The following is a 20182-nucleotide window of genomic DNA, read 5'->3' as shown; positions in this document are numbered from 1 at the left end:
AGGACGGGAGAAAGATCTCAATTACAAAGGAATTCCCTGAATCATACTAATATGGAATATAAAAGAGAAAGAGTATAAACATAACCAACCGCACTGTTTGGAAACTTATTTTGGAAAATGAGGGTTTAAAATGTCTGCCGTTTGGGTATGCAGTCTCTACGTTACATAAGCTCCACTGTGAGTAAATAGATGCTGTAGATGTTCAGCTGGCTTCTGCAGAGATAATGGATCATTTTCAGAAGCTGTTGTAAATGTAGTGTGAAGCACAAGCACTGAAGGGTAGACAGGCTTTACGACAACTGATAGAAGCCCAGTAACCTGCTCCCCATTTTCTGATATGTGGCTGAAGTGTTTGAGACTAGAGCTGGCTGAATAACAAGTGTCTCTGGCTTGTAGTGTATTAGCTTATATGACGTACTTAACATTTATATTTGATGGTAATTAATAGTAGCAGAGAGGTTTATGAGATTTCAAAGTAGATGATATATTGATCTAATTGTGCCACGATTGCTTTCTTCTCTTTCCAACAGGCCTTGCTCTTCAAGACAGTTTTAAGCCATGCTGGGACAGAATTCCAGATGTGTCCTTAATTTATGCTTTTGGGTTCCAGATTTTAAAATAAACAGAAACTAATGAACCCAGTACATTGCCTTACACATACGCCTAGGATCAGGGATTTGTTATTTATTTTTTTTTTACCACAGGTTGGTCTGATGTTCAGCTTCAGGTTGCGTATGGTATCTATGTTTAGTGCCGATAGGAAATGGAATTTCAGGCGCAACTTACAGCATAAAAAACAAAATGACTCAGGCACATTTTTCAACTCTTCAGCAAAGGCAGTTGCTGCTAGTATCTTCCTGTCACTTTTTTTTTTTTCTACCTTCATAATTTCCATCTTCTTTTTCTTCTGGTATCTTATGCAAAGCAATTCCTTCCCTCAGCACATTGACCATTACCACCTGCCTCTTTGCACTGATGTTGGTTAAGCCGGAGTTAGATTGATATGAACCACTGGGAAATCATCATTTCTAAATATCATCACCTCACAGACAGCAGGAAAATAAATCACAAATCATCATTTCCTAAGCATCAGATGTGGGTGAAGGGGAATTTTCCTCTTCAAGGCATGATTTTTGAATGAGGAGCTGATAAACCCTCCACCTCCACTTTTCACCTCCAACAGGCAAAACATTAAGCTCACATCGTATTATTAGAAAGCGTCAGTTTTAACCTTTCAGAGTAGTTCGCAGCTCTACACATGTGACCCAGGGAAGCAGAGGATCTGCGGCGCACTTGTGGGGCGAGCCTGTAGGAGGTCGCTTTGCTCAACCAACCGAGGGCCCCCCTTTATCTGGATTTAACAGCGTGTGCGACATCCTTTTAAGTTCCCCTCAGCAGGATTTGTCCTGCCCTTCGCTACCTACCGGGCGGGCCCTGAGGCGGAGCCCAACCGCCACCTCCCTCCCTCCTCAGGCGGGGCCAACGGTCCCGTGGCAACGGCTGCGCGCGAGGCGGCGGCGGCCATGTCGCGGGTGCTGCTGAGGGGGGCGCGGGCCCGGCCCCGCGGCCCCGCTGCTGCCGCCAGGAAGGGGCCGAGGAAGGCGGCGGCCAGGCGGGACTGGGACGTGAGTGCTGCCCCCTCGCCCTCCTCTCCCTCCTCTCCCTGAGGCTGAAGAGCGCTCCCAGCCTCCATAGGGATATCCTTTTTCCTCGCCGATACCCTCCCTAAACGTGGGATGCTGTCGATGCTCTACAAGTGTACCGCTGTGTGATTTTATGCTACATATGTTCTGTCTCGTTGCTTTTTACTCAAACTTAACAAAAATAAATGAAAATAATAAATCCAATAATGTAAATAATCCAATAATGTAAATAATAAATCCAGCTCCCTCGCTGTTCTTGTTTTTGATGTGTTTTGGTGTGCCTTTCTGCAGAGTACTGTCCATGACCTGACAGTCCACCGTGCCACGCCTGAGGACATCGTAAGTATCACATTTGTCACCACTCCTTTCCTATAACCACGAGATTTATCTGATTATCTAGCATAAATGTATGCTATACATACTGGGATAGCTTTCTGACAGCAATTAATCTCCCTTTTTAAGCCTCTGAACATACAGTTCTTTTACTGTTTTTTTTTTGTTTGTTTGTTTGTTTATAATATGTCAGGCATCCATAGCTATTCCTTTGGCAGCCAGGATCTTCTCAGTTCTCTGTTTCCATTGGGAAGCAGTAACTATGTTTTTATTTCAACGTAGTGTATCCCATTATAGATAAATAAAACACTCTGTGGAGTAGTTTGACATTAAGCCTCATCTCTGCCCAACAGACCAAAAAAATGTGCTCTATTTTGGAATTTTCTGTAATTCTGAGGGTGTTCAATCTTCATTTAAACAATCTTACAGTGCTTCTATACATTGAATGTCTTGTTCATTACGAAATACATTAATTCCATTTCTTTTTCATTGGTAGCACTGATCACCAGGATGGAATAGACAATAAGAGCTGTTGTTGATTTTTAAATTTTGACAGACTAGTCAGGATGGATAGCTACAATAGCAGAGATAGACGTGGTTATCTTGATGTTATTTGGACACTTTTGCAAGCACTTGACACATATAATTTCTTTAATTTGTATTTAAACTGAATACGTATGTATCATTGTTAGAAGAAGAGCAAGAATTTTGCAGGTAACTGACGCTAGTGTTAAGTCAGGAAAATACATCTCTTTTTACGCTTATTATTGGTGGGAGTGTTTATGTTTTTTGCCTCCTTTTACAGCTGAGAAAACTCCTGCTGAGTCAGCGGATGGAAAATGAGTGTCTCATCATTCACCTTTAGAATTGCATTAAAAGTAGCTCATACTGATGGGATCTGACATTTGTGGATATTTGTGTGCTGTCATTGGCACTACCATAAAAGTAAATTAAACATCTGGTGCATGAAGGATAAAATCAAGGAAAAGGGATTGTTATCATTGTTTTTAGGTTGTACCTTGATTTTTAATTGGTTTCTTTCATGTTTACGTAGCTGCGTCGCCATGAAATACACAAATCAAAAAACAAAGCACTGGTCCATCTAGAACTGCAAGAAAAGGCTCTGAAAAGAAAATGTAAGAAACCAAAGCCACTGGACCCCGATTCTTTGGAGAAGAGGAAATTGGCTCTGATGCGTGAGGTAAGAGCTAAATCTGTGCTTGTCAGCCTGTTACAGATGATTTGTAGTGGGAAAACTGCTCTTGCACATAGGTAAGAATTTGTTCCTCTTTTTGGATAGTTGGACTTCATCTGTGTGTACATCCTCTACTTGCAGTGATAGGAATAGGCTGCATAACGTTTTAACTGCTGTATAGTATCTTAACTCATCTGTGCAGTTGAGCATTTCATCCTTGTTGCCTGGCTATGCTATTTGTAATACTTCAGGCGTCTTTGAATCTGAACATCTAAATTTTAATGTTGGCCCTACACGGATGGCCCTATGACAGTCTATTTCTAAAATACTGTTAGTCCGTTACACTGAATGGTAGGTGGTGAATGGATTAACGTAGAGGGGATGGTTAGGATTAGTCCTGTTTAATTATCTTTAGTAACAATCTGAAATGGGAAGGAAGATGAATTCTTAAATGAAATTCATAGGTCAATTTAAATGAAATTCATGGGAGAAGATGCAGCATTCAGTGAGTACGTTGAGGGTGTGTAAATGGGCCTAAAGCGGTTAGAAGCTAATATCACTTTGTTTTCTGCTGATCACAAACAAAGGTGAGCTAATTTACCTTGGGAACAATGCTCTAAATAAATTCTTATAACATGTTCAGCAGGTAAGTGAAACGTAGGAACCTGCTGATTCTGATCTAGTAGGGGAGCATGAAAACAAAGTTATCACGATAACTTTTGTCTGAGTAAGCACATCAACTTAGTTTTAATTGCTTTAGGCAAAGGATATCATGTTTTGGAATAAGTAAGCATTACCATATTTTTTTCCTATGTAGATCTGGCATAGCGTTGTCTAAAAACCTGCATCAATTTGACATCAGATGGCTAAATGGGAAGTTAGTATCAAGGATAAAAACTGAATGGTGATTTGGAGAAGTGAATATACGAGATGATTAAGAGACATGAATACTCTCTGATTTGCTAAATTGATTATGAGGCAAAGTGATCTATTGCAGTGTAATTCAGGCTGAAAAATCTAGACAGACATGGAAGTGAGCTGTGTGGGGGAACTGCAAAATGAGGGGAAAAAACAGGTGAAATATCACTGGATTTTTTTGTTAAATGAGGCTGAGTATAAAGCATTAGTAAACTTATCGATGGGCATTGAAAGAAACTCTGTGAAGATAATAGCATGTAGTGCTCTGAAACTGCTGCATGCTGGTCTCTCTTAGGATTTCCAGGAGAGCAGAAATTAAATCTGACAAAAGAGGCATAGTGTACGAGAGCATAAGTAAGCCTGTCTTTCTGTGGGATCTTCTAAAGTAATTTTTTTTAGCTAAAATTATAGAATGATGATAAAGTGGAGATCACTTGCATATTGTGTAAGGTTTACGTGGCAAGAGTTTGGTAGTGGGATGGCTGCAGGGGTGGCCTCTGTGAGAAGAGTCCAGAAGCTGCCCCATGTCAGATACGAGCCAGTTAAGACAAATTGGTTTGTACCTATTCAAATGGTTCATTTTTTGGGTGTCTATCAGATGAGACAGTGTTGATGGGGACCCCAGAAGTGATAACTACTTAACATTTCAGAAAAACAAGGTGAATTCTAGTCACTCAGGATGAAGTATGGTCTTCTGATTTGTCTTAATTGGGATCTCACTGTACAGTGCCAACTTTGTAAACATTGCCTTCTTGGCTATCCTTTTGCTAACTGTACCTGAACAACAAAGGAAAAATCAGTGTGCACCGTATGAAATATTTCCTTATATGCTATACTTTCAGATTCTCTCTGATCAGTACCATTTGCAAGATGTATTGGAACGATCTGATGAGGTCATGGCTGTGGCAAAACACTTGTTTGGGGATGCTCCTCGCACACGAACAGGTAGACCATCTTATTTCTATGTAAGAGTATGTTTATCTTACCGCTTTTCATAAATAGTCTTATTATACAAAGTATTCTTTTTAAGTGTTTTCATCTGATGTAACACAATTGATTCTGTTTGTGTTGGATGAAACACAGATGAGGATAACCATGTGGCAGGGAAGAGAGAGCCGTGGCTGGTTAATCCGCTGTACCAGTCTGTTGTGGAATTTCTGGTGACTTCCTCTGAAGCATCTGATGCTGACCATTTCTGCAGCAAAATTACCAACATACACAGAGTGCCAGTTTGTGCACCTAGAGTAGTTTGGATTCTTGTTGCTACGTGGATTGCCTGCTTGTTCTTGGATATTGCTGGAGATATATCAGCATCTTGTGAATGTTGCTTTTCCATTTCTTATCCTGGTTTATGAGTCCTTATGCTGTTTGCATATGAAATCTTAAGTTAATTTTTTCTGTTTGGGCTGCCATTCTCTTTTGCCTATAATGATGGTTTCACCCTATGTGCTTTTTCTGCACGAGTTCATTTACACAGGACAGAAGCTTGATACATCATGGCTGAATGTCTTGAGATAACTCACTGGCCTTTGCCAGTTAGTCAAAATGACAAACCCCTTTGACTCCTCTTTATACAATGTACAGGAACTTGCTTTTTGGTACTAAGTCCTGTGAGGTACTACAGACTGAGTCCCCTGAATTCTTCCTGATTTTTTTCTGATTCCTTTAGGTTTCCCTAATGTAACAGTGGCTCCTAACTGTGACGTAGAATCATCTCAAGGACCCATCATACAGAAACGTGATCCTCCCACTGAGCTTTCCATCCTTAGTGAATCTGTCATGGATTCCCAGGTAATGTATATTCAGTTCCACACGTGTCCCACGTTTCTGGGTTGCACAAAATAAGAATATTCAAAGGCAGTGTTTCCAAGCAGACCTAAACCTTTCTTCTGTGTATGGTGTAGCATCTTGATAATATACAGAGAAAACTGTATTAAATTGACATGAATTTGTTTTGCAAGACTCTGGCAATCATGCCTTTAGGTTTGTTTGTGTTTTTTTGTTTGTTTGTTTGTTTTCCAACCTTTAAGTAAGACAAACAGTAACTTCTTATGTCTCACATTAGTATGCTTTCCCTTTTAATTATCAGATAGAGAACAAACTAATTATAAACTAAAAAATCCCACAACTCTTTATGTCACTTAGAACCAATTGCTACCTATTGAAATATACCTGTTTTTTCAACTGTCTGCATACATGGGGACATGGGCTCCAGTTTATTTCAGATCATGCACAGATCATGCTCACTTAACCCCACAACCTTTATTAGTACTACAATTTTTTTAATGCTTTACATTATTGTACAATTACTTATTTTTGTGTAACAACTTTAATGTTCATATAAAATCCTTTGAATTTTTATTTAGATTGTGTCAGCATTCCATTTTCTTCTCATAGCATGAATTATACCAGGAATGCTCACTTTGGTTTGAGAAGTGTCATATGACACCTCTGAAAAGTAGCTCACTGCTGAAGACTGTAATGGCTGTGGAACTGAAAGAGTATATTCTCTTGATTCTGTGACAATTTTTTTCTTATTTTCCTATGAAAATCACAATTAAAGGTTATCTGGTGGGGCATACCCAGATGGGCAGAAACCTGATAGATTTTTTTTTTTTTATCCTAAGTGTATGTAGTGCGTAGTTCTTATTCAACATGCATCATTGAAATAAGATACTGAGTATTGAATTAATCACTTGCTGTGTTATTTTCCAAGATAATTGTCAGTGTGAATATTTCTCATATACTAAAACATTTCCCAAAACCTTCCCATGGAGATCTGTGGGGGTCTTTGTTCTGTTGCTGATTTGTAATTTTGTTTTGGAGGTGGGGATTGAAACAAATTAGGGGGAGAGAGGTGGCTTTTTTTCTTGAAGCAATTCTAATTGATGTATAACTTCTTCTTAAAGACAACTTGATATTTCTCTGAGGTTCCTTTTGTTTTCTTTGTCTCCTAAAAAGGCTCTTAATGAAGTGCAAGAAGAAGCATTATCAATCTGTCCATCGGAAGATGGACAGCATGAATCTCTGAATTTCAAATCCAGCGTCAATGCTGACAGGTCAGTGCAAATATCTGTTCAAGCTTCTACTTCTTTGATACTGGAAATAGGAGTTCAAAGGATGTTGTATGGAAATAGTTAAGTTAGTTGTGTGTAGTCTTTGTTGTTGTTGTTGTTGTTTGCTTGTTTGTTTCCCTCCCTGCTCCTTTTCTGACCTCAGAATTCTAGGGAAAGCCTTTGTTTTAATCTTAAACCTGGGAATGAATGTGGATAGGGAACTCACCTGAGTATCTACAGGTACTCTAAAAAGCTTTTTCTAGATTGCAAAGATAATCTAGAATCATGCTGTTATATCACAGTTCATTATTACGCTTGTTTTGAATGTAGGCTGCTTCAGATACTGAGAGAAGAAAATTCGTCGGTGAATTCTCGGTTGTGGGCTGAAAGGGGTATGAGAAGAACTACCTTATCACAAGAAGTACCTTTGACTCCAACAACTTTTTCTCCATCATTGGATCATTCAGGTTGGATTTGCCAAATCGCAGACTATCAAGGGTTATTAAGCTGTTTATAGGATTCCATCCTGAATTCCTGTTCTGGGTTGGGCTGAGAGAGACTTGCTAATTTGGCTCAGATGATCTTCCGGCCTAAAAAGCCAAATTTTCTAATTTTCTAATAACTTTGTAATGCAGTACTATTAAGAACGTATCTCCAGTTTCATGTATTTTTTGTTTTGTATTTAAATCAGCCCTCAATGCTACCAGTGTAGTCAAGAGAATCCATTCAAGACTTCAGAATGAAGAAGAAGAAGAGACGGTAGACTCGACTTACACTGTGAGACAAGTGCTGCACCCAAACTCAGGAAAACAAAAGCAAATTTCAGCAAAAAGTTTAGTATTTTTTAAAAATTACATACCTTCCTTTGAATAAGGTCCTTAGTATCATAGCTTGAAAGGGATCTGTGGAAGTCGTCTCGTTGTGCTCCCTGCTCACAGCAGGGTGAACTCCAAAGATTGATTAGGGGCCCTCATCCGTCCAAGTTTTTGAGCATCTGGCATTCCACTGCCCCTTATGTAGTGTGTTCTGGTGACAAAGCAAAGTCCATAGCAAGCACGGAACCACCAATACGTGGTACAACCCATCACCTTGCTGGCTATCGAGTTCTCCCTCCTGTGGTGCTTTTCTGTTTCTAATATAGCTTTTTGGTCGATGCTGAACAGCTTTATGAAGAATTTCAATCCACATATTCTACATGTCGTTTATACCCATTGTCAATCCCCATAAACAGCTGTAACATGAAAAGATAGTTGTAAAAGAGTCACTCATTAAATATGAGACCTGAAAGCAGCTGAAATTTTTCACTGGCTGGTCGCTGGCAAACTGTTTCTGTGCTTTTAACTGAGAAGAAAAGTATAAATAGGTTTCTAAGATAAAAGCACCAAACAGCAACACCAGAGAGGTACTAATGCGGTGACAGAAAATGGGGGTTTTGATTATTGAAAATGACTAGAGTGACTGGGGATGTTCTCTTATGGACCTCTCCTTTGATTTATTTCAATAAGCAATATAACTTCATTTCTATTGCAAAGCTTTCTATACAAATTGAAATTTCAATGACTTTTTTTTTTCTCCCCCCAGTGAAAAGAAAGCAAACTGTACAGAGCTCAGCAAGACAGAGGAGAGATGATTCTCTTGCTCATTCAATCCCCATTGACCTTCAGAGGGACAATAAATCCAGCCTAGATGTTCTCAGCTGTATGTTACACGAAGTGGAGCATGAACTGGAGGAATATGAGCGATGTACAGGCCGTGAGGTTCAAAAAGCTCCGAGAAGTGAAGGCCTCACCGGATTTACCTTGTCCCTGGTGAATGCTCTCTGTCGATTGATGCGCTACCTCAAAGAGGTGAGAAGACTTTGAATTCCATCTGTAGAATAAAAGAAAAAGGATATAAACTTTAATCAGAGGCGTCAACTTTGGTCCTTCCTGGCTCCCAACCAATTTACTTTGAAGTCTAATTATCATTACTTATTATTTGGATTGCATGCAATTAGGAGGTAAAACTTAATTTGTTAGAAACAGCTATCCCTAATGAAAAGGGAGGAACTGACTGCAATGAAAGTCTCCAAGTAACTATTTGTAGAAGGTATTAATCAAATTACTTTGAAACTTATTTTTTACATATGTTCAGAGCTGTAGCAGTGTATTAACTACAGCCTTGTTTAGAAGTTCATTTTCTTCTTGGCCTCTCAAAGGTGATGCTATTGTCACTAGAAAAAGAGTACCCAAATCTTCAGTTTTCTTTGAGGAACTCCTTAGCTTTCTTCTTCCATCCGTAGTAGCAACTTCACATTAAACAAGAATGACCTGAAGTGCTTACTATAGCATTGCACAGCTGCAGTTCAGTGGAATTTCATAAAGACAACTACCTGTAAGCTGTGGGGAAATAAATGCTGTTTTAAAAAGTTTTTATTTCATCTCTAATCCAGAGGTATTCAAAATGCAGCAGTGGCTCACAGATTCATTGAGCCTTTGTGAAATTGTGAACTAGATTATGACAGTTCTTGCACTTTTAACAGATGCAGAAAAATGTGTTGCCTAAATACCAGTTTTCATTTCATAGTGAGGGCAATAGATTCCTAATGAACATAGAACTGTCCTCTTTTGGTTCCTTTTCAGAGTGTATAACCATTGAAAAAAGTACTTTAAAAACCTGATTTGTTTTACTGTTTCCTGTATGGATGCATAACAACGTATAAATCGAATATTGGGTAGCACAGGAATATGAAAGATTCTTCTTTAAGACCTGTGTTGGAAGCAAACAGTGAATGCTCAATTCAAGACTGAAAAATTACTACCATCAGAGGATGGACTTTGGCTGAGGTGTGATATTGAACTATTCCTGTTTCCAAATATGAATCTGTATTAACTACAGTAAGTTTTAAACTTTTTCTCCCTATTTAGAGTGAAATACAACTGCGTGAGAAAGAGTTGATGAGGCAACGTCATGAGGAGATGCTGAATGAGCACCGAGAACTGATTGATGCTTTGACTGCAGAAATACTTCTAGCGAGGGAAGAAAACGTTACTATACAGGTACTGAGCCCCTTTCCCCAATGTGCTACTGAGTTTTGCTACAAATATGGGCTGAGATGCATTGTCCATATGTTCAGGAAAGAAAGTGATAAAATTGAATGAGGAGTCTGAGAACAGCAGTCATGGGGTGTGGGGAAGGGATGTTTGTAAAGTCAGCATTTTATTTTATTTTTTTTTTAATTATGTTTAAAGCTTGACAAAATGCTAGCTCCGTGAAACTGAAAACTGAGCTTTATTATGTACAATCTAATGGTTTAAGCACCTGCCACTATTGGAGCAGCGAAGTGGAATAGATGTAATGCTACATTTTCGTTTCTTCGGCTTGTGGTGGAAGTAGATTTTTTTTATTATTATTAGTTACCTTTGGCAATGAAACAATAAACAACCTTGGAGAGGAAGTGGGATGATAAATAAAAGAAAAGAAAAAATGAGATTTTTTTTGAGGCAGGAATAGAGACATGAATAATATCTCGGTCGAATCTCACAAATTCATGCAGTGGTATTAAGAGGCCAAATTTATTCTCGGTGCTGCTTGTGGTGTATAATTTTCTAATTCCTGTTTTCATGTTGCTAGAATAAAAAATATTTCTCTCTTTCTCCCATCCTTAGAAGAAACTTCAGCAATACATGATTGTAACAGATGAACAGATAACCTCTCTCACTCAAGCATTTAAAAGTCTCCCTATGGTAGAACCTAGAAGAGAACAAAGTCCAAACCATTTTGGAACTGCAAGCAACAGTCCAGCAAGTGGCCAAGGTATGTGTGTGCGTGTGTGGAGAAAACTGGAATTGTGGCTACTTTATTTCTGCAGTAGAAAATCTGGTATTTAGTAGATGTCTACTTGAATAAACACCTCTTGTGAACCTGCATGTCACTTCTGGAAATTCATACGCCATGGGTTTCTGCTGTGAGCAGAAGCACTTTGCTACAGATAGCCTCTCCTCACAAGTGGGAGGCATCCTTCTGTTCCTTACCCTGTTAAGATGTCTTACAAAATCAGGTTAATCCTGGAACAGGTTGCCTACAGAAGTGGTGGAGTCCCTGTCCTTGGGGGTGTTTAAGGAAAGGTTGGACATGGTGCTTAGGGACATGGTTTAGTGGGTGACATTGGTGGTAGGGGGGTAGTTGGACTAGATGATCTTGGAGGTCTTTTCCAACCTTAATGGTTCTATGATTCTATGAATCCTAAGAATCATAAAATAAATAAATAGTAAAATAAAATTTAACTAAAAAAAAGTAAGAAATGTCCAGCTGAAGCAGGACCCTGCCTGTGTGTTGCTTAAGCATTCTAATAGTATGAGATTGGTTCCTCCGTTAAACACTGGAGGTCGCTGCTGACCAGAAACAGCAGTTGGTTAGACCTGTTAAGCAGCCAGGGGTAAGTTAACATAGAACATCTCTGGAGAGAAGGAGGGTTGCTGAAGAAGGAGTTGAGGGGGAAATATCATGACAAACAGCATGTGAGGAGGATGCTTTGGAAAGGCAGCTCTGCATGATGAAGCAGGGGAAGAAGATCTGTCTCACCTCTTGCCAGGATCATTATATAAGGGGTGGAAGGCTTTAAATTCCATCTCAGCAATGTGAACCATGAACAATATCTTAAGCAAACAGCATCTTTTGCTTGTCTCTCTGCCTTTGCAGAGTGTTTCTTGTCTCTTGTATTTTGGAATCACAAATGTTCTCCCTAATTTTCTGGTAACTTTGCTTTTGGGAACAAATATCCTGGGCAATATTGTTAAGGGTGAGTTCAAAGATAGCATTAAGGGAGCAGCGTATGCAGACATATTAAAACTACTCTGTTCTCACAGCTGGCTACAGCTTTGACTCCATGCTTTTCTTATTTTGTCTCCCTGGTAATCTGTACCTTACAAGTTGCGTGTCTACGTGTCTTGTGCATGGGCTGCAAACAGTTCTCTTACCAGTATGCTGAAATTGTGAGCCTGTGTATGATAGCTTATTTTGCTCTTCCAAGCCCAGTAAAGATTTTTGTTATGTCTTAGAGTTTTGTACCAGGGGACCAGAAGGAATTTAGGATTATGTGAGGAACATATTCTAGTCTGTCTTTTTAGATACCTGAACATAAGAATTGTCATTGGCACTTTTTCCTATACTGCTTTTGCTCTGAAACTAATTTTTCTTTTTTCTTTTTTTTTTTTTTTTTATTCTACTCTGGCTTTGTTTTTTTTCTTTAGAAAAAACTGATCTGAGCTGTTTTGAGCCCAGGAGTGATGAAGGCAACAGGGAAAATATGCTGAAGTTACCACAAGAAGAACTGCCTTTCAAGTTTCCTCAGAAGCCAAGTGCCTCAAGTGGTGTAGGAGCAGGTAGAAGCTTGCCAGCTCACATCTTCCAGCCAGCTGTCCTGTTGTCACCACCTCGTCAGAAGAGCAATCAGGAATCGTCTCCCCTCCAGAATGGTGAGATCTCTGGCCAAAGTAGGCTTTTATTATTTCAGTCTCTCGGGCTCGTATTTCCTTTGGAGATGTCTTTTCTGTCAAAGTTTTTACATCTGAATGCCTAAGCCCCTTGGTCCTGTAGTTGGAATACCCTGCTTCTGCACTCAGATGTGCATTAGACTTTCTGACCCCTGCAGTTCTCCATCTGTAGTCCTCTGTCAGTGACAATCCAGATGGGCATTTTTAACTTGTACTGGCTTTGATTGTCACTGTTTGCTGTAGCTCTTTGTCTACGACTTACAGCACATCATCTGGGCTCTCCCTCCACTGGTGGTGTAATCCAGCCTCTGTCACCTATAATGGTGGAACCACTGAAGACTGGAAATCCGGGACCTTAGTGCTGCAGACCAACAGGGATGACTGTAGACTGCGTACTCCTTGAGCTAATCTCCCCAGCAGAGATTTTTTTCCAAAAAAATTGGGAGCAAGTTTCCATATGGGTTTCATTTAGTAGTACACAGGAAGTGGTTGAAGAAGTTTGGGGTGAAATTATGTGGTGCCAGGTTAACTCACACTCAGTGTTTGTAGGCTTTGGGATTTTTTTAGGTTGCTGAGTGTGATGGGCCCCTGTAAAGCTGTGTTGTTGAGGGACAGATGACTGTGTCAATGACTGGTTTGGTTGCTGACAGGAAACAGGCCACAGCAGTGAGGCTTTATGCCTTCTCTCCTTTAGTCCTACCCCTGTCATCTGTATTGATTTGTAACCCTTTTTAGTCAGAAAAATAACCAAAAAGTCCCTTTAATTTTTAATAACTTGCCAGAACAATTGGAAATTTATATCTAGTTTAAGCTTCTGGTAATATGCAGTGCTGTGAAGAGACACATAATAAATAAGGAGGAAATGAACTAAAGATAGTTTTCTTCAAAGAGCATCATCTGACTTCAGTCCCACCGAGAACTGTCAGACATGGTCTGCCATTTGAAACAGGAACGTGAAACCATACTCGTAGACTTTGCTATCGTTAAGTATGTGAGAAATGCATTGTTATTCTTTTGAGACTGTGAAGAATGCTAAATGGCTCAACAAATACTTTTTGAGTATTTTTTTTTTATAAAAAATGGTTCATAAAACAGTAGACATAGGTTTAAATTTTTGAATGTCATGCTCTGCTCCAGTGGCAAAAACTGATGCTTGGGAAAGAATGGCTATTTGGTATGTAAAACAGGGAACCCCTGGTTTTGATCACAAAATCCAAGTTGGACTTTGCGGGTGACAGCGCTGGAACATATTTGGTCATGTGTGTGGTGTGTTACCGGTTTGCTAACAATGACCACAAGAATATTCAACTATTTCTGTTGGCCACAGTGCTTCAACTTCTTAAGGAATAGGTAAATTATTATTCCAGAAGTGTTGTATTGCACCATTCCAAAAGCTTTGTTACGTTACCAATCCAATATAAACAGCAGAAGAAAATACATACTTACAGTTTATTAGATAAGGTAATTGGTTTTTGGAAGATGGAGGACTTACGCAGAAGCAGTGGTTGATAAATCAGCTAAGACATTCAAAACATTTCTCTTCTCCCTGACTTTTCTCTCAAGCTCATGTACAATGTAAGACTATTTGCAGCAGGAAATAATGTTGTTGAGTCCTTGCAGCAGGATATTGCATAGAGTGATTTTGATCAGTGACATATGCCATTTAGGCTAGATATTACAATTCAAATTCCTGCTTGGTTATTACTAGCCTGATGCAATAAAGTTACTATTCATTTTCCTTTTTTAAAAAAAAAAAAAATCATGTCTCTTTCATTACTCTTCCTTTATTTCTTGTTTGTAGTATTTACAACAATTTCTCAGTTTACTGAAAACACTGTGAGAGAACCAGGCAAAGAAAAGAGCTCACCCTCCTCCCTGAGAACACAGAGCACAACTGAGGAAACCAATCTTATCACTCAAAGGCAACCAATTCCTACTGCAGACAAAGACTTGGAGAGTTCCCAAGAGAAAATCAGTCTGCCCTGCCCAGCTGATGCCAGAAAAAACAGTGCAATTGAAGAGTTCTCTCAAAGTAGTGATCTGTTGGGACAGATAGCTGAGCTTACACAGCAGAACTCACTAATTAAAACTCAGCTGAGCAAATTGAGAAGCTTCTCAGAAGACAAAAGTGCCTGCCTACATCAGCCAGACTCGATGCAAAATACAAATCCTGGTTCGGACTCTTCACAAGGACAGGTGAGAATTTAACAGAAGGATGGATTCCCTTTTTTGCTGGTCTTGTTTCCTATAACTTATGCTTCTAGACTGTTTCTTACCTGTCAGTTTTTTTAAGGAAAAGAGTAGCAAAACAGATATTCTTTTCATTCACATGGACTTTGATTTTACCATTCCCTTAGGAGGTCAACAATAGTTCCTCATATGGGGCCTATGTTGTATACAAGTGCTGAAAAGCCCCATGTGTGCAGCATGTTTATATGCTTTGAGTATGGTTGTGCTGCAAAGAGAGAGGTGATTGCAATAGGTATATCTCTTGCAGCTTGGATTATACTATCAGTGAAATAACAGAGGATAATCAGAGAATCATTTCAGTTGCAAAAGACCTCTGAGATCATCAGGTCCAAGCGTTAAATACATTAATAGTGAAAACACTGCACCAACCCACAGGTTCTTGTCAAGTTTGTAAAAATATGTATTTAAATCCATGCCATGGTGTCTCTTCCGCTACTGTCACCTGGAAACCCATGGAATTTAAGTGAGTTTGGGTACATCTCTTGCAAATACTTGATACTAGGGTGCGTACTAGTTGGATCTGTCTTGGCAATTTTACTGCGTGGTGAAAATCCCCAAATCTTTGAGAAAGAGAGAACTTCAGGGCTTCAATTCACATAGAAAATCTTTAATCTGCAACTAAACAGCTATTCAGTGGCACTCCAGCAAGTGAAGTTAACATCACAGAAATGTCTAATCCCTCCCCTCGCTGCTATCCTTCCTTCTGTTCCATCACAGTGGCTAAATTACCGTTCAATTAAGGATACTGAGGATTTTAAATTCCTTCATGTAAATGTAGGCTGAGAATGTGCTTACCATCCTCGTAATACGTATAACATTAAGTCATTTAGTTGTACAAGATGATGCAAACTTCTTAAATGATCTGTGAATTGCTAGAGGGTTAAGGGGTGCTGGTGCTGGTACTGTTTGAAATGATGCAGATGAGCTATTTTTCCTATTTATTGGAAGACCCTTTTAAAACATAGTGTTTAGTCAATTAAGAACCTAGATAGAGGACAGTGAAAGGGACCAAATCAGATCTCTCACAGGAGATGCTATACAAGTAAACTTAATTATTTTTTCACTTGAAAATTAAATGTATAGAAGTGCTTGATATACGCTGCATGCTCTCCCTCAAGGTGCAAATTTAAGTTTTTTAATTGGAAGTATAATTATCCAATTATCTAAGTAGACTCCTCTTGTGGCAACGAAGAGCTTGGAAGAAAGAATAGCAGAGCTGAATCGTCAAAGTACAGAAGCACGTGATAAACTGTTGCAGCTAATAGATCAGCAGAAGGTAGCTGCTGCCGATCTGGTCTCTCCAATGATATCTTCAGTTCTGCCCCCGTCCCTAAATTATACTGGTAAGTACCCAAGTTTGGGAGAAACAAAAACTGGCAAGGTGATGTTTTTCCCCTTTTGTGGGTGACCTGTCCTGAACTGATTGTAGTTGTGGTCAGCAGTACACTTTCTGTTAATGCCTGTGTGGTGCAAACACTCCTTGGTTTTAGAGGTGGAGGACTTCAGAGAGCTAAAAAAAAAATCTATCAGCTAAAATTCCCCTAAAATTTGTTTCTTAGTAATTAGTTACTTTGCCGCAAATGTCGTGTTTCATGGTAAATTTGTTCTTTGCTGTGCCCTTGTGTGAAGAACAGTTCTGCTACACAGTCACTGAAGGGCAGAACTAGGCTTTGTTGCCAACAGATGGCAAGGGAGATCCTTGGTGTCTGAAATTCTTGATATTTTCATTCTTCCTGCAGCATGTTAATCAGTCCTCTGTGATGGAGAGTCTTTTTGGAAAGACTTAAGTATTTCCAGATAACATTTTTAGAAGCTAGATGTATCTCAACCACGTTTTTGAAGTTTTAGGTCTTGTGGGTGCTCTGTCCCTCAGGCTACCTTGCTGAGTTACTGCCAGTGCTAACAGAAAGAAATAACTGAAGCTTCCATTTATCTGAAAAGATAAATGAGTGAAGGGGATATTCTTGCCAACTCAAGATCTGTAGATTAGCTGCCATTTGTAACTATAAACAGAAATACTTTCCAGCAGAGGAGGCCTTCTTAATTTTTTTTTTTGTTCCGTGGAGTTACTGCAATTACAAGCAGAACTGTGTGAGCATGTACACACATGCTCTATCTAGGACACCCACCCTTTCCCCCCTTCATAAACCACAGAGGATATATAAAGGGAAGTACTTGAGTGGGGAGAGGAAGGAGGAGGAGGAGAGACCACATGTGTGCACATGCATGCAGGTGCATATGCAGTGACTCACGGAGTGGGATCTTAACACTTTTTGCACTTCTACAGCTGTTGTAAGATAAATGCAGTGTGAAAATTAAAATCTAAAGGAAAACAAGTAGAGAAATCTCAAGTTTCTGAGCCTCCAATTACTAAAAAAAAAAAAAAAAAAAAAAAAAAAAAAGTGTTTATCCAGGAAGGGCCATTCTGTTTCCATGCACATTGTCCATAGCTGCTCTGAATAACTGCTTTCAATATCTGTCATTAGAAGAGGATGGATATTGGGTTGAATGGACCTTCAACCTGAAGTTTTATGTCCATACGAATATATGTTTATGTATTCTATGCAATTGTGAAGACTTACGTGGTAGTCCTCAAAAAAAAAAAAAGTGAAAATGAAATGAATATTGTGAAATGCTGCTGTGTTCTCATCAAAATCAAGCTATTCTTTATTTCATAGAAAATACAAGGAGGACAATTGAAGTGTCTATTCCTGTGGCAGCTTCTGTGGACAGCTCCAAAGAAGAGAGTGTTTCCCCTGCCAGTGTGACCAGTGTGAGAAGGTAAATGTTGAGCCTTTACTATTTGTTCTTTTTGGTAGTGTCTTGATCATGTGCCCAGCAGAACTGTAACATGATGGAAAAATCACCACGTCTTTCTCTTGTTCCATGAACTTTCCCAGATTAAATCAAACTCTGCTCTTTGGAAATAGGGCAAACATCCAATATCTTCTTCAAATGTCATTGTATTTAAAATACCTCCAGAGTGACATAAAAATGATCACGTGAGATCGAAGATGTGATTTCATTGACTACTTCCTTTTTTTAATGGCATTTTGGATGTTTACAGGTCTGTAGGGGACTCTAGCAAACCTTGTTCGCCCCTGAGTGCCATGTCAGAAAGTGTGAAACTAACTCCTGTCAGTCAAAGGCCAAAGGTAAGACTGGAAAACCTTCAACGAGTAAGTTTGATTGCTGTGTCATATAAAGAGAATGCAAGATAGATAAAGAAGGGAGTAGGGAGCTCAGTCCTACCGTAAATCTACTGAGGTGAAAGGTAATTGACTCATGTCAGTTTAGATTCCGGACAAACTGAGCACTAGTCATGTTGATTATTTGCTGGTGTTTATAAGCGAGTATTCCTGTAACTGCTCTTTTTGCTGTGTCATCTATTTCTATTTGTGTTTAGAACAGGGAACCTCTTTCAGGCTTTCACTGGTGGCTCCAGAAAATCTCAAGTAGCCTTTATGATGTGTAAGAGGGAAGCAAGCTTTCGCCTAGCAACTGCACAAGTGCTGAAAACTAAATAAATCTGAAAATAAAGAACAATCACTGATCTTGATTACTGTTTCCTAATATGCAAAAAGAATAGACTACAGAGATGTTTCACATTGGGTTCCAGACAGTAGTGTAGTCCGGTAAACCATTCGTAGATCTGTTTGTAGCACCTGTGAGAAGATACTAATGCTGTCTTTCCAGATATTCAAAATAACCTAACCTGGGAGTCCAAGACTTCCTGCCCTGATAGGGAAGTAAACATCCCCACAGGGGAAATTCAGAATGCTTCATGTAGATGTGACTTCAGCTAGGTGTCTAAAGTTGACAGCGTGATTACCTCTGTGGTCCCTGTGGCAGGTGATTGCTTCATATCAGGGAAGTGGATAATCCTACGCCAGCAAGCGCTGACTAGCAAGTCTGCGGGAAGCTTATGATGTATGACTTTCAACTTGTTTCCTCTTTTGCAGGCAGAAAAACAAAAAGAAGAAGGTTGGTTCGCATTGTCAATGCATATTATGTAAAGGAAGCTGCGCTCAAGTCCTTTTTTTATTTTAATTTTCTTATGAACAGCAATTTAGGTCACTGTGGTTGCCCTCTCCACATGTGCAGTTTAACTCTGGAGTGCTTTCATGTCAGTATAAAAAGGTCAATATGGGATAACACTCCGTGTGGCATGAATACAAGAAGGAATTCCTGGGAAGGAGTTTCCAGACTGGATGCACTGCATCACCCCTTTTCACTGAAGCTGCTGTAGCAACACAAATGGGCTGCACACTGATCTGATACCTATATTACACATGCTGAAGAAAGAAGGATCTAGAAAATGTGTGTGGAACGTAACGTTTCTGGAGCATGCATTTGCACATGACTTAAGATTCAAAAAATTCAAGAAAAATAGAGATGAGGGAGTGCACATATATTCAAAAGCAACCTGGAGATTAGGAAGCCAGTCTGTTCCTGCTGGATGAGAATTTGCTTCAGAAATAAATTAATTTTTTCCTTCCATGTTTACAGTTGCTCCCCAGATTTGTATTTTCTGTGCAGTTAATGTATCAAGGATTGCTTCTGGACTTGATCACTTTTTAAATATTTTATTTTTATAGTAAACGTAAAGTGGCTATTGGAAGTTGAAATCAGAATCTCTGTTATATACTAAATGTGATCTTTGATACAATAGAAAAATGATGTAAATTATATTAAGCTCTTTTAGCATGTGTGTGTATAATACTCTAATGACCATGTTTGCACATTGATTTTATTTGACATTTTAAAAATAGCTGTCATTTTAGTATTAATGATTGACAATAAAATACATTCATTCCTTACATTATAGTAAACCTGAGCAAAAAAACTTTACAATTGAGTTTTTTGTTTTGTTTTGTTTTGTTTTTAAGAAATAAAATCCAGACTTACATTTTTTTTCTAAGTAAAGTTGTTTTCATCTCTTTATTTTTTTTTTTAATTGACCTGGTCTAATATCCCTAAAGATATTAGTGAAGTGTGGCATAAAAACGGGCCAGTCCCTATCCTTTCAATCAGTTCAGCTTTAAGAGAATGAAGAATTTATTTTATTTTCTACTAAGAAGGGAGCAGTTGCTTTTAAACACGCTTTCTAAATTTAAAAAATGTGGGATTCAAAAGAACACCTATTCAAATATTAATTGAAATCTCTGCAATTTATTATTCAAGTACTAACTTTGGGAATTGAAGAAGGCCCATAATAATTTTGTGAGGCAACAGTTAAAACTGTTTGGAGGAAATAACTGCCTCTGCATGAGATGTTTGGTGCCAAGGTTGGAAGGGACTGCATAACCGTGG

At 39.0% G+C, this 20182-nt stretch overlaps 1 protein-coding gene across 1 annotated transcript; it reads left to right on the top strand.

Annotated features, from left to right (window-relative positions):
- The first annotated feature begins 1494 nt into the window (after positions 1-1494).
- On the top strand, positions 1495-19736 carry SPICE1 (spindle and centriole associated protein 1). Its single transcript, XM_084296763.1, has 17 exons — positions 1495-1625; positions 1935-1982; positions 3031-3177; positions 4932-5034; positions 5759-5880; positions 7051-7148; positions 7476-7612; positions 7837-7977; positions 8727-8992; positions 10052-10183; positions 10793-10940; positions 12377-12601; positions 14421-14815; positions 16041-16212; positions 17548-17650; positions 17937-18024; positions 18832-19736. The coding sequence occupies exons 1-17, from the start codon at positions 1524-1526 to the stop codon at positions 18883-18885; spliced, it is 2481 nt and encodes an 826-aa protein (XP_084152889.1). The 5' UTR covers positions 1495-1523; the 3' UTR covers positions 18886-19736.
- Positions 19737-20182: the final 446 nt, after the last annotated feature.

The sequence above is a fragment of the Netta rufina genome, assembly GCF_964035555.1.
Source record: "Netta rufina genome assembly, chromosome: 1".
NCBI lineage: Eukaryota > Metazoa > Chordata > Aves > Anseriformes > Anatidae > Netta > Netta rufina.
The sequence above is the reverse complement of the archived record's forward strand: the minus strand, read 5'-3'. Positions and strand labels throughout refer to the sequence as shown.